The following is a 13371-nucleotide window of genomic DNA, read 5'->3' as shown; positions in this document are numbered from 1 at the left end:
GACGCATTCGCCTGCTCCACGGCTAGGAGTCGCTCCGACAGAGCGCGGTAGTCCTCAACGCGAGGTAGCCGTCGCACGACGCGCTCCAAATCATCAAGGGCGTCTGCACAGCGATATGCTATTTCAGCATGACGCTCAGCGGGGCTCCGATCACGAAGGATCTCATCCTCAAGGACTCGAAGAGCACCACGAGTCACCGCCCGCCACCGACTCTTCTAGATGTGACGTCCACTATCACGTGGAACGTCTAGTGGGACGACGTCACCAGGGTCAGGCCCAATATCAGGTGAACTGGCGGGATTATCCCGACTCCGAAAACTCTTGCTGCGCACGAGGCAATCGGTGCGTGGGAGCTTGAGACGCCACTTCAGCATGATTGTCCAGACGCCGTGGACGCTTTTGATCAGAAAGATCAGGACGCCCCGCGTCATCAGACTCCCTGCGCTTCCCGGCAATAGCCAGGGAAGTAGAAGGGCCATGGACTGAGCTCAAACAGTGGCCCTGAGATCTTGCGGTCGCAAACACAGAGCTCGCGGGAGCGTTAGGGGTCGACCCATACGTCGCAGGGCGATAATCTGAAGGAAGTCGACGGCGTGCCTTGAGTTTGGCAAACTCAAATCGGAGATGTTGCTCCATATGTACGTCGACTTCCTTGTGGCTCAACTGAAAGTTATACCGTGAGGAAAGTTTCCGATGCCGTTGCACCCATCGCTCAAAGAGCGCTTCGTCTGTAGCGCTTTCGCCACGGGCGAGCACTATAGGTATGGTCCGCATTGCGGGTACACGAGAGCCACCTCATTGAGCACGTAGACGAGTGCGATAAACTTCCAACGAAAATTCTTGTGGGACCAAGAAACGAGCTCGAAGAACTTTCCGTTCTGCAAGCTCATCTTCCGTACTGGCCGGGTTCCCGATGATGTGGAGGCGTAACGGTCGAGCTACCGCATCCTTCCCTTCCACAGCGGGATCCTCTGGGCGGAATCCATATTCCACACAAGGGTCAATGACCGGCCGTGGATGTCCGTCCTTCAGGTGACGAGAAGTCAGGAAACGGAAATGGAGTTCACATGGCGCGAGCAGGGCTTGTCTAACGCCGCTGGCGCGGCTCACCTTCCTCATCATCCCATGCGGGAAAAGGAGTGTTAGACTAGTAGTCGACCACCTCCACATCCTCAACAAGGTAACTTGTCACCGATAGCGTGCGCGGAGCGCGACGTTCGGGCTCATCGAGCCTAGGATTTACATCCCTCGATGCCGCAGACGCACTGTCCTACATTGCACCGCGTGCGGTAGACGAAGTTGGGCTCTGCCCGTGTGCGCTGTCAGAGCCAGCGTGACTTGGTGACTTCATGTCGTTGATACAGGGATCATTGAGCACGGAAGTCGTTTTGTTCCAACTAACCGAGTTGCAGTGTCTAGCGGACACGCAAGCCTTGTTGAGGCAATGATCGATTGCAACTGTAAATATTCTCAATATTAATGGGGGAGAGTGAAACGGGGTTACACCTACCCTGGTAACAGTGGGTGTGCGTCACACGAGATGGGCATGGTGTGACTGCACCCAAATAATAATACGGTACGTGACTGGATAGCAGTAGTTATGCATGTATTTAGATTTTAATATATATTTAGGAAAATCTATACATTTAAAATTAGGCGGCTTTGCCGCAGGTAAAAGTAAATAAAGTCAGTTTTGGATTTAAACGGAAGAGTTGATTAGCCTTGGGTTAAGGCAATAATTTTCTCGGAGTAATTGCTAGAACGTCACCCCTTTTTGGGATTCGTATAAAGTATGTCAAGCACGTGCTGTAGGGTTTTATTCACTACACTCTAACCCCGCTCTACCCGGCCCGGGGATTGAAACCTGGACCTCCCGGTTCTGCAATAATTACTCTTGGAGTAAGCGGATTGCGATCCGCTAAACTCGTACTTGTTTTAAGTATAGGACAAAAGGTCGGTGACCTAACTTACCCTTACTCAGAGCGCAAAGCTATGGCAGCCCCGCTGCATGTCGCGACTCGTTTACAGAATTGCCTACAAGTTCTACCAAGTGCAACAAGGATACCGTGCAATTTGCACAGTGGAAGCTATAACACCCCACCGTCCGAATTACTCCGTATATCCGGACTCTGGGGTGTAATAGCTTCCATAGGAGTATAAACACACACAGGTTAGGTTCGTGGGCTCCTACAGCTAAGAGTTAATATACCTAGGATTAATTCCTGTACTAAAAATACGTTTTACCTTGTTAGCATGCGTGCGTATTAGTCTAAATGGAATTAATCCTGAACAAAGTTTCTCCTCGAAAGAGCAAAGCAAAGTTGATAACTAGTTACGTTTATAGCTCCTGATTTTGCTCTTGGTTGTGCTGTACGAGCCTTACCGCCGTGCGTTGGACTTTGAATTGGAACTCCCTCAGTGCAATCCTTAGAATTTATGTCTCCTCAGTTTTCCTTGGAAATGAGGGTTATTAAAGCAGAATTTCATGCTTTTATATGTGATAGCAAACCTAATTCTATGAGCAGAAGAACTTATAAAAAATGCTTATTACTTTTTTCTAAGGTATCAATTGATCAAGGTGAAATTTACAAAGAAAAACAAAGGTAGAATATTTCAAATTCCTTAACGTCGTTTGCCAGCTCACGCGAGTGCCGCTTCGATGATCGTCTTCATCTCTTGAACATGTATTTCGTATTGTCCCGTAGCAGGTGAAGCTGAGGGAGGACGTCCGATGTAAGAAAGCATACGAGGGTCATCTAGATGCCTCAACACAGCCAGCAATCGCGGAAGAATGTAATTATAGGCTCCCATGTTCTTTGGCTCTTCTTGAACCCACAATATTTCCGCCATTGGATAACGAACGATGATGTTTGCTACTTCTTGAAATGGAAAAGGAGCCAGCTGCTCAATACGTGCTGTAGCAATATTTCGAATTCCACGAGTTCGTATGCCATGACGAACAGGAAAATAAATCTTACCGCAGCATAGCACCAATTTTAAAATCTACGTAAGCAAGTCAAAACAGTTATAGAACTTCAGATCGTAACACACAAGCAATCTGCGTCAATATAAGTCGTCGTCTCACCTCATCATCGCACACCATTGTAACTTGGTCATCGGGGTGCGGTGGAAGAACACTTTGAAATGACGATCCGAGGGCTAGATCTGCCAAGTCAGAGTTGCATGGCCGGTGATGAAGAAGAGACTTTGGCGTAAACATGATGAGTGGCTTGCGATAATCATAGGATACCTGACGGCGAAGGGCATGAAAGTACTGGGCCGGTGTGGACGGAATAACTACCCAAATGTTCGCACGAGTACTGGCAGCATCAAAATCTTTTTCCAGAGTAAAGTGATCGCTGTCTTCATTGACAAGCTGCAGAAATCGCTCAATTCTTGCGCTGCTGTGGTCTGGTCCTTGACCCTCGAAGCCATGCGGCAAATTCAGTATAATCCCCGACTGTCGCTGCCATTTCTGCTCACCTGAAGTGATAAAGGTATCAATCACCGTCTGTGCACCATTCGCAAAGTCTCCAAATTGGGCTTCCCAAATGGTTAAGCCCATGGGGCTTTCTAAGGAGTATCCGTATTCAAAGCCAAGTACTCCTTCTTCACTAAGAGGACTGTTTACCACGTCAAAACGTCCCCTTCTCGCGCTCTCAAGTCCTGTCATTTGTTGGATTCTTCTAATATATTCCACGTCAAGATTGTGTAGAGGCGTGTATGGCAGATTTCGTCCAGAAACAGCTTCAAACTGGTCGTAAAGGACCGCATGACGCTGATTGAATGTGCCACGTTCACAGTCTTGACCACTTAGGCGTACGTCAACTCCTTCTACAAGGAGGCACCCTACGGCTAGCATTTCGGCTGTTGCCCAATCCACCCGAGCACCAGTTTCAACTGCGCGTAATCTATTGTTCATGATAGCTTCAACTTTGCGATGTGCCACAAATCCTTGCGGGATGCGAAAAATTTGGCTACCTACTTTCTCTAAGAATTTATGATCAACGCCTGTTGACCGATCATATATCATTCTGACGTTGATGTCAGCATCGACCACGGTGTGGTCCAACGTTCTTATTCCAGATGTCTTGTCTTTAACGTACCACTCAGTCTTCCATGACGTATCTCCAACATTGTCCCAACCGGAATGAACCTCTCGTGAATGCTGATATTCCGAAGAAAGATGGTCCTCAAAGCTGCTACACATTTCGTCAAATTCGTTACTTGATAAAATATTTTTGTTAATAAGCTTTTGCGAATATAGCTTCACGACACTAGGGTGTTTGTTTATAAAGTGGTACATGACTGGCGCCGTGATTTCCGGTGAGTCTTGCTCGTTGTGGCCATGCCGACGGTAGCCAACAAGATCAACAGTGACATCGCAGTGGAACGTTTGACGAAACTCAACGGCAATTTTCATTACCTTCGCCACTGCCTCCGGGTCATCGGCATTCACATGAAAGATGGGACTTCTTGAGACCTTAGCAACATCGCTGAGTGTACCCCATACCCACAGTAAAATATAGATACGAAAGTGAGCAGTCTCGTTCAACATTCCAGGACATGTGAGTTTACGTACGTGCAATACACTGCTGAGTCTGCATTTTTCGGCAACGTCGTGAAGCCAATTTGATTGTTAATTATGACGTGAATTGTACCTCCCGTCTTGAAATCCTCCAGCGAGCTAAAACCCAGTGCCTCTCTCACCGATCCCTGAAACATCGAAGCGTCTCCATGTATGAGAATCGGCATAACTCGGTTACCATTATCTCCTAATTGAGTTTGACAAGCTCGTGTTTGACCGAGAACAACCGCGTTCACCGCTTCTAAATGCGATGGATTTGCAGCCAATGTCACTTCCAGTTGCTTGCCACTGCGCATTTCAATGAGTGATGATGTTCCAAGATGGTACCGAACATCATCAGAATTATTTGGGTAGTCAGGCTCGTCGGGCAAATATGGCTGGAACTGGGATATTATAGAGTGCAGCGGTCGTTGCAATACGTTCGCCAAGACGTTTAAGCGGCCACGATGCGCCATTCCCATTTGGACAATCTCCACACCATGATCACTGGCGCTTTCTAAAAGTGTACAAAGACCAGGTATTAAGCTTTCGCATCCTTCAATCGAAAAACGCTTTGCCCCTGAAAACCGCCGCCCAAGAAATTTTTCAAACAGTTCTGCTTGGACCATTTGACGCAGTATATTTACTCTTTCTTCATTGGTGTACTCATAATTCTGGGTATCAATATGTCAATATCACGCCTTCGACAACATTAGATGCACACTCACTGCACCTTGTACTTTTCAAGGTGTTCTCGAATCCATAGTGCAGCATCCCGATTACGTAGATGCTGATATTCCAGTCCAATATGTCCGCAGAAAAGCTCCCGTAGCTCCGTAAGGATCTAAGGCTCGTAACGGCACGTGTTTAGACAAACGTGCACTGCATATGAGTAGATATATATATTATCAACCGTTCGGAGCGTTGCGACAGGGCCAATAGAAAGATCCTGGCCAATAAAAAATTCACGATCGAGATCACTGGCGGTGAAACCTGGTGCTAACGCATAAGTCCCTGAATTAACACCACAAAACTTTCGTACCGTGCGTTGTTAGCTCCAATAAATTCTTAGATGCAAGACTTTGCAAATTAAAGTCGTCAAAAAAAGGCGTTTCAACCCAGCGGTCTCCATTGACCCAGCGTTCGAGTTCAGGCAGCTTCTCTCCTGTATTAGACATCATGACACTAATCTAGTCATGTGACCATATGCTAACGTACGCTTTTGAAGTGGATCAATTTGAGCAACGTAATGTCCATACTAAAATAGAGAATGACGGAGGTTCGAGGCGTCAAATACAAAATCTTTGGTAGACACAGTACCTGCTTGAAGGTGCGAATTAGCAATAATACACGGCGCGTCTCCTCCTGTGAGCTTCGAATATCGTCACTAAGCTTTTGCACCGGTAAAAAAGCATTCTCGCGCTCTCGATGATGCAGACGCAAGGCCAGGGAGCGTACATGGCCGCCACTTCTCTGGTGCAGCAGTCGAAACATTTGTGACTTTATTTTGTACAGCACATCAGTTGTCTTCTTGGTTGAAGCGGCGTCCTCTTGTAAAACTGCTATGGCCGCGACGGGAGCGAAAGGGGCCTTTGATGTCGTGTTGAACTCTTTAACGTGGAATTCAAACGGCGCCCTTGATGAGGAAGCAAGTCGCCATATATATTGTTATGTGCAGCTCGTCCTGCCGTCTGAGCAGCCACTTGATAACGTTTGGTTTGCTGCCGGTACTGAGAACATGATGACTAGAAGTGTCTCAATTTCGGCAAAAGATTGTGGTCAAATGCTACAGCTTGAATACAAACAAAGCTCGAGAGCCATCCCTTTAAGCAGTGAAAATATGCAAGAGCTCGTTCAGGCACAACTATTGCTATCGCTGTACAGCGGAACGTTCAGAGATCGTCTCACAGACTCTTTCTTGTGCAAAGCGCTTGTGCCATTGAGCTCGGCATTTCTAGAAGGAAATTTGCAACATCAGATACAGCTTGCATCATCAGAAGAAACGTTCGTGCTCGAGATTAATGTCTTGTGCGACGTGGCCCTTGCAGATTGCATGCTTGGCGCGAGGTTGCTCCAGCTGTACTCGCCTCAGATTGTGCAATTGCCTTCTAAGTGGACGGGTTTGGAAAGTACCAGCAATGAAGAAGCAGTCCAGTACTGTGCATCAATACAGCAAAATGCGGCTTTTTATGAATTAACGATTGCCATACCACGTTTTGAAGAAACGAAAAATCGTGTCGATGACGGTGCTGAAATGAAAGACGTGTCTTTATCGGGTGACTTTAAGCTCACGACTTTGAAGGGAGGAAAATTGTATTTTTGTCCAACTTTTGGCGTGTCTGAGGAGTCTAGACTAGTTCAGTTGCCAACAGCAGGTGCGGACGAGGGACCAGACATAACCAATTCCACGATGTCAGGAGAATGGAGTGTCCGTTTTCCCTCTACGGCCATTATCTCTATACTTTATTTGAAGGTTAGAATGCGTATTTGGCAGTTAAGTATTTCCTGTTCCTTTGCTTCTTATACTAAGTCAATTGATGATTTATGATGACAGAACTCCATGAACCGTTTAATTGAATTTCTTACAGTCGAGAAGTACATCAATGGAACATTGCGGCGCAGTTTTATCGAAAGCGCAAGCGAGGAATCTGTAGATACCATATCAAGCGATTTCCGTGTAAATTTAAACGAGCTTCTTGCACCCGGTATCACACAAGTAGTACTAACAGCTCCTCTACGAGCCATGTCACCAGTTTCGCGAGCTTTTATAGAGCAAAAGGTTGCATCTGCCGCTTCGATCGACGAGAAAAAAAAATCTCAGGCAGCGTTAGCTGACTACGAAACTACTTCGTCAGAAACAGCATCCCTGACTGCTGAAGCAATGACTATCGGGACTCATATCAAGATTGTTGCAGGTATACTTAACAAACCGTTAGTCTTAGCGCCACCACAAATATTGGGCTTGCCGTCAAAATCAATAGCGCAGCTTATTTCGCCGCGCGACGTTGTTGATGAGGGCAAAAAGTCGCGCGATGTATATGAAAACCTTAGAACAGAGATTCGCATGGTGGCTATAAGTCTTTTGAGCGAATACAAAGAGTTGTTCAGCAATAGTGACAAAAGGCAAGAAACAGACGATACTGGGGCTGATGCAGCTTCTAATCGTGATTACAAAAAGCAGACACTTATCTACCGACTTAATACTCAGGGTATATATCATCTGCTTAAAGAATCGCTGAAAAAGCGAATTGTTCCTGTCATACGCGAAGCCTTTACCCGAAATGAAATTGTCTCAGATGAATTTGTAAATAATGCGCAAGCTGAGCTAGATATGAGCATGAAAGGAGATGCGAGAGAGCAGTTTGGTCAGTTGTATACACGTCTCATGCATGAAGTCAATGCTATATTGAAAGAAGTATTTTACTCAGACTCGAACGCGCTATTAGAGAAAGCTTATGCGGCAGCGGAGGGGCATCCAAGTCTTAAGGAAGTCAAATCTGTCCTCAATGTGCTGAGAATTAAGGCCTTGGAGAACGAAGTGAATGGTGATTTCGAGAAAAGTGAAATGCTGCATTTGGATCGTATTGCATATGCTGAACAGCATGCAGCTCATGTTAAAGCGATTTTGCATGATCAAAAGCTCACAGACAGGGAAAATAATTGTGGCTTAGAGTTACTGATAAATGCTTGGTACGATTATGCATTCTTCTGCATGTCACAGACAAAACTCGAAAAGTCGGTCGCTGCATTGCAGGAGTGCTTGCGACTTGATTCGCATTTCATTCTTGCATTAATTGATCTCGTTGGAGTGCACCTTGAACTTAGTGATTTTGCCCAAGTCGAGTTAATTGTGAAGAATGCAGTATTAGATGCAAAAGCTGCTGTTCAATCGAGTCGGGTGGATAGTGCTGAGCATTGTGTACTGGCCCACGCTCTATTTGCTTACTACTTTTCGCAGATCGAAGAATCAGACCCAACTGGAAATTTTATGCTATTTGAATTGCTGAATGCACAGCAAATGCTTCAGGTTAAATATTCCGGCGGTGAAATCAACGAAGCATCGTGTCTGAGTGCCGTTTGGGTGATTCTAGCAAATTACGCTTATGAAAGGAAGTTATGGGGAATCATGCAACGGTCATTGCACTTTGCTGAAAAAATGACAAAAACTCACGATGTTTATGGTTGTGACTTACGAGTCATGAAGCGAGTGATGGAAGCTGAAATCATTATGAGAGAGAGTGATGCTGGTGCTGGTGAGGGGGAATTTCGGGCAATCAAGATCTTGCAAGAAGCTTTAGAAGTTGACTCATATCACCCTATTGCTTGGCTTACACTCGGAAAAGTCTATTTTCGACAAGACTCTCATAACACGACAGCCATTGAATGTCTGCAGAGGTCGTTCGAGCATCATGATTTACTGACTTCAGACGCATCGCGTCTTGGTTTGTATTTGAGACTCGGTCTGGCATTACTTCATTCGTCACAATTTGAAAAAGCCGATGCGGTATTTTTGTTTGCATGTGATAAATTTCGTGTCGCTTCGTGTTGGCTTGGTGTGGGGATTGCAAATCTTCGGCTAGAAAAATGGGAACGAGCACAAATGGCGCTGGCTGAGGCCAATCGATTAGACCATTCGAATCCTGACGTTTGGGGATATTTGGCACTTCTCGCTCTCACTGCTCATACTTCTAAAAGTACTTGCGATGAAAAAGACGCAATGCAATTTATTTCTAAGGCTTTAGAGCACAACGTCAGTAATCCAGCTCTCTTGCGTGAGCTAAGTAATGCGTTTGTGGCAATCGATCGCCTTGAAAGCGCTGAAAGATTGTTGCGGCGCTCGTTGTCTTGTCAAGATTCTATTCTTACGCGTAAAACATTGGCAGACGTGCTGGCCGCTCAGAATTGTGCTGAGGATGCACTTCGGCACTATGTGCGGTTGCTTGAGGTAACTGAAGATATTGAAGAACGTCACGTCCTGTTAGAAAATTGCGCTAGATTACTCGAATTTCTCGGTAGGTCAGAGGAAGCAGCTGAATATCGAAGTATGGCAACTCAGATTGAAACGCATGACCGACAAAAATAAATAAGTTCTACTTTTGTTCCTTAGATACATGCCCGTATACTTGCGAGGTACTCACATCATCTATAGAATTCGGGATTAAGCAAACTTCATACTCAGGAGTGGTAAACGAATGTCTGTCTACATTGGGTGGATCTAACTTTGATATATCTCAAAATCTAACCTCATTTAAAAAATGCTGAAAGCATACAAGCAGACTGAACGTCTTGTTGAGCGACAGATCCAGCATATGTTGTTGATAGCCAAAAGCTGCGCCAGTCTATCTTAACGATAGAAATAATGATTTATTTAGAAATTGACAATTTCGGGATATTGAAGCAGAAATCATTAATACACCGCGTGTATCAGGCAGAAGATTGCCAAAATACGCTACACCAGCCACGGCTCATTTCTATAACTGGGTTATATGTACACAAAAGTTGTTGTCACTTTTGTCCCTAAAACCACGAGCTATTTCAATAGTAAAAAGTCCAGCACGATTCGGTACGGTCCGTAAGACATGTGGACTGCAAGACTAATGCTATGCATTGAACATGATAATGTTGTCACTGTTTACAGTAAACCAATATTTGGCAAGCTATGTTCAAATATAAATCTATGTCACTCTTAAAGAACATTCAATCTCGCTTCTGATTGAGACGTACAAAGACATCATCGGTGCGTGAATTAACAATGTCTAGTGAGTTCAAACTTTTTTGTGCGAGGCACTCAGCAAACCCTTCGCATCTGGTAGTCTTTGTCTACTTGAAGACCAAGTCTAAAAAGGTTTTATTTCCGTGAGGATGGAACATGATGTGCTCTCCTTTCTAGCCAGGATACGGTTGTAACAAGCTCATATCTTACTTGGCATCTAGAAAATCAAACGTCCACGGGCAGGATGCGTTTATGGAGTGCCTGACGGCATTTACTGTGATGAACGAGCATTGGTGCAACTACTGTAGAATCGTCTAAGCTAGGCAACAGTGGGAGCACAAACTAATTCCCTAGTTAAGGACGACAACGCTAAGCGTCCAGTGTCAAGCTCCCTAGTTGAGGCTAATTACGCTAAGCGTCCAGTTCTTTATGGGGGGTTCCCGAGAATGTCATCCTGGATAAGAGAAGCTGTGATGACCATGAATCTGGCATGCTCCTAGCATCGATCCTTCAGAGTAGGTAGCAGGCTGTTTTCAGAAGTCGCAATTCCTCACTTCGCAAAGGAGGCGTCAGACAGTCGTGCAAAGCAGGTAACAGTTTTGATTTTCGTATGGACTCTTCATACAGTGGTGACGCGCGCTGAAGATTTCCGCGCCCACTCCACCAGCTCGAAAAGTCTATTTTGATGCAAAGCGCAACTCCCGCTCCGCGAAGGCCAATTGCAGTGTGGATTGAATAGCAGGCTTCGGCGCAGGACAAAGGATTATTTGGAATTAGGAGCAACAATGTTGCTGAGTGTTTGAGTAAATTTCATAAGACATCTGCAGCAAAGTGACGCGATCTCAAAGTGAAATAGGTAATGTCGACCGTTTTTCGCGGTTTGAGGAGTGAATCTCTGGTGAGACATAAATAAACGTCGGTTTTTCGTGATATTTTGATAACCATTGATAGGATGCTTAATTCAAGCTATTGACCGGGATCTCCTGTGCTAACGCCGGTAGTGACAAGCGAGAGTGACACTGTGCTTGTATCTCTAGTGCCAGAGCCAGTGGATACCGATGTCTCTGAATCGCAAGTCTAATTAGTTTATGGCGAGAATATTGATTTGCTCGTGAATAGCAGTCACCAAAATGGTACTGTTGGTATTGGAGGAGAAGCTGAGCTTATCATCCGTCATGGATAATATGTAGCTTCTCAACGAGCACTAGTGTTTCTTTAAGAATTTTCGGGGTTTTAAATCCTGTGTCAGAGAAAATATTCTGATTATGGTTTAAGAGACCCCTTAGATAAGCACGTATGAATGTAGATTGCCCTGGTTTCTGGAATCTGAGTTTGCGTCACACGTCGATTGCCATCAGGAGGGAAATCGCGGGATGTCATAGACGCTGTTTTTCGTGCAGAGCACAAAACAGGCTAAATGAAAAAATAATTTTTTCCACTCGGCGCGTCGACTTTCTGCTTGAAAAGGTTTTTGCGCGTGGCGAGCTGTGCACTGTTATAATAGGCAAAATGGGGCGACGATTACGACGCAAACGCCAATTGTATGAAAATATGCTGCGTAACAGAGTTGTCTGTTGTACCACGTCTAATGCTCTTGACCTGTTTGATGGATGCAATTACCGGCTCTTTATATAAGGCGACTTTATCGTACTGCAGTGGGAACTCCAGGCAAGACATATTGGTAGCGGCTGGATGTTGTCCAGAGGCTGTCGAACCAACCAGCGACGTTCAGAGGTGGGAACGCAGCTAGTCCGACCGCCTAATTCGACGATATTTCGCCCACAGTTATAGAGTGAGCAAAAGCTGGGATGCATTTGCTGTTTGCCGCCGACGGATTTCGTTGACGCCAACGAGATTCAAGTTGTGTTGCTAGATTTTGGCCCGGTCCGTCAGAAAGTTGAAGACTATAGTAGAATATCAGTGCATTTGTCATTTAGGAATGTGATTTGGTCGGGCCAACAACTTTCGCCGCAAATTTTGCATAGATGGCACGACTCTTAAAGTGCATAGCAAAAGGTGATAGAGTGGGAAATAGGGTGCGGTCTTGAAAGCTGTGAAAGGAATTAGTGCCACAAATAGTGCTCATTTAATGCTATCTGTAATTCTTTGGCATTTCGATGGGCAGTGCACCACTTCAAACAGATGCTACGGATTGTTATGAAGTATGTTCTTGTTAATATCAGGTTGCACCAGCTTAATCTTCAGCAATCAATGCTATATACAGATCATGCGTCGTTGCACACGGTGACGTCGCCATCACATCCATCGCAGTATAGGGCAAGGTGGCTATCAATCTTTACCAGGTATATCTTCGAGGCTGGGTGTATTCAAGTCGGATGAGTGTGGATGTGCTTCTGCATCAACAACACTCTATGCTGTCGCATGTCATGGTGTATTGATGATACGATACAAATGCGTGTGGGTCAGACGCAACATATGTTGCTCTGTTGGCAGCCTTGGTATGTAAGGAGCATAAAAGAAAGTAAGAGCTCAAATTGATTAGGACATATAGTTGCTAGTTCGTACCGCTATACTTTGATTTGAGACTTGATGTATATCTTCTTGACGCGTAGTACTTCGCTGCAGTCGTCACCATGGGAACAGAACCACGCTGTCTCTCGACAGCTTCTTGTTCAAACAAAGCTTGCCGATGGTTATTGTTCATAATAGAGAACTGTATATTGCAGCAAAATTGGGGCAAATAAATGGCCAAAGTGCTAAAGCTCAGAGACGGCCGATTCCACACCTCGCATGTAAAAGGTGTCTATGGCATCATATACCGTTTTTTTAAAACAAGCCAATGACGTGTGACGCAATATTTCTTTCCAGAATTATTTCAGTCTCGCCACAAACATCGCGATCCCGAGGTAACATGCGTGATGGATCTAGTGTTGTCACATGATAAAAGAATTCATACGACCCTGCAGAATAATTCTCTCATTTTATTGTCCAGAATGACGGGCTCATTTTTGGCATATCAGTCTTCTCTTCCAGTACCGACCGTAAATTTCTGATATCTGCACCGTAATGTAACTGCTTGCAAACATAATCTAAGTATAATTTCTCAGGCTCAATAAGAGCAATGGTAGCG

At 45.2% G+C, this 13371-nt stretch overlaps 2 protein-coding genes across 2 annotated transcripts; one reads left to right on the top strand and one right to left on the bottom strand.

Moving 5' to 3' along the window:
* Positions 1 to 2640: 2640 nt before the first annotated feature.
* Positions 2641 to 6061, bottom strand: PHALS_05511 (oxoglutarate dehydrogenase (succinyl-transferring) e1 component; the record flags this gene model as incomplete). Its single annotated transcript, XM_024719065.1, has 8 exons — positions 2641 to 3003; positions 3086 to 4496; positions 4583 to 5241; positions 5301 to 5411; positions 5481 to 5560; positions 5610 to 5732; positions 5786 to 5825; positions 5888 to 6061. The coding sequence occupies 8 exons, from the start codon at positions 6059 to 6061 to the stop codon at positions 2641 to 2643; spliced, it is 2961 nt and encodes a 986-aa protein (XP_024584401.1).
* Positions 6062 to 6131: 70 nt separating this feature from the next.
* Positions 6132 to 9650, top strand: PHALS_05510 (Tetratricopeptide repeat-containing domain; the record flags this gene model as incomplete). Its single annotated transcript, XM_024719064.1, has 2 exons — positions 6132 to 7040; positions 7122 to 9650. The coding sequence occupies 2 exons, from the start codon at positions 6132 to 6134 to the stop codon at positions 9648 to 9650; spliced, it is 3438 nt and encodes a 1145-aa protein (XP_024584400.1).
* Between the last annotated feature and the right edge of the window lie 3721 nt (positions 9651 to 13371).

Source organism: Plasmopara halstedii (assembly GCF_900000015.1).
Source record: "Plasmopara halstedii genome assembly, contig: Scaffold_2904, whole genome shotgun sequence".
NCBI classification, from domain to species: Eukaryota; Oomycota; class Peronosporomycetes; order Peronosporales; family Peronosporaceae; genus Plasmopara; species Plasmopara halstedii.
Note: the sequence above shows the minus strand (reverse complement) of the source record. Positions and strands in the feature narration are given on the sequence as shown.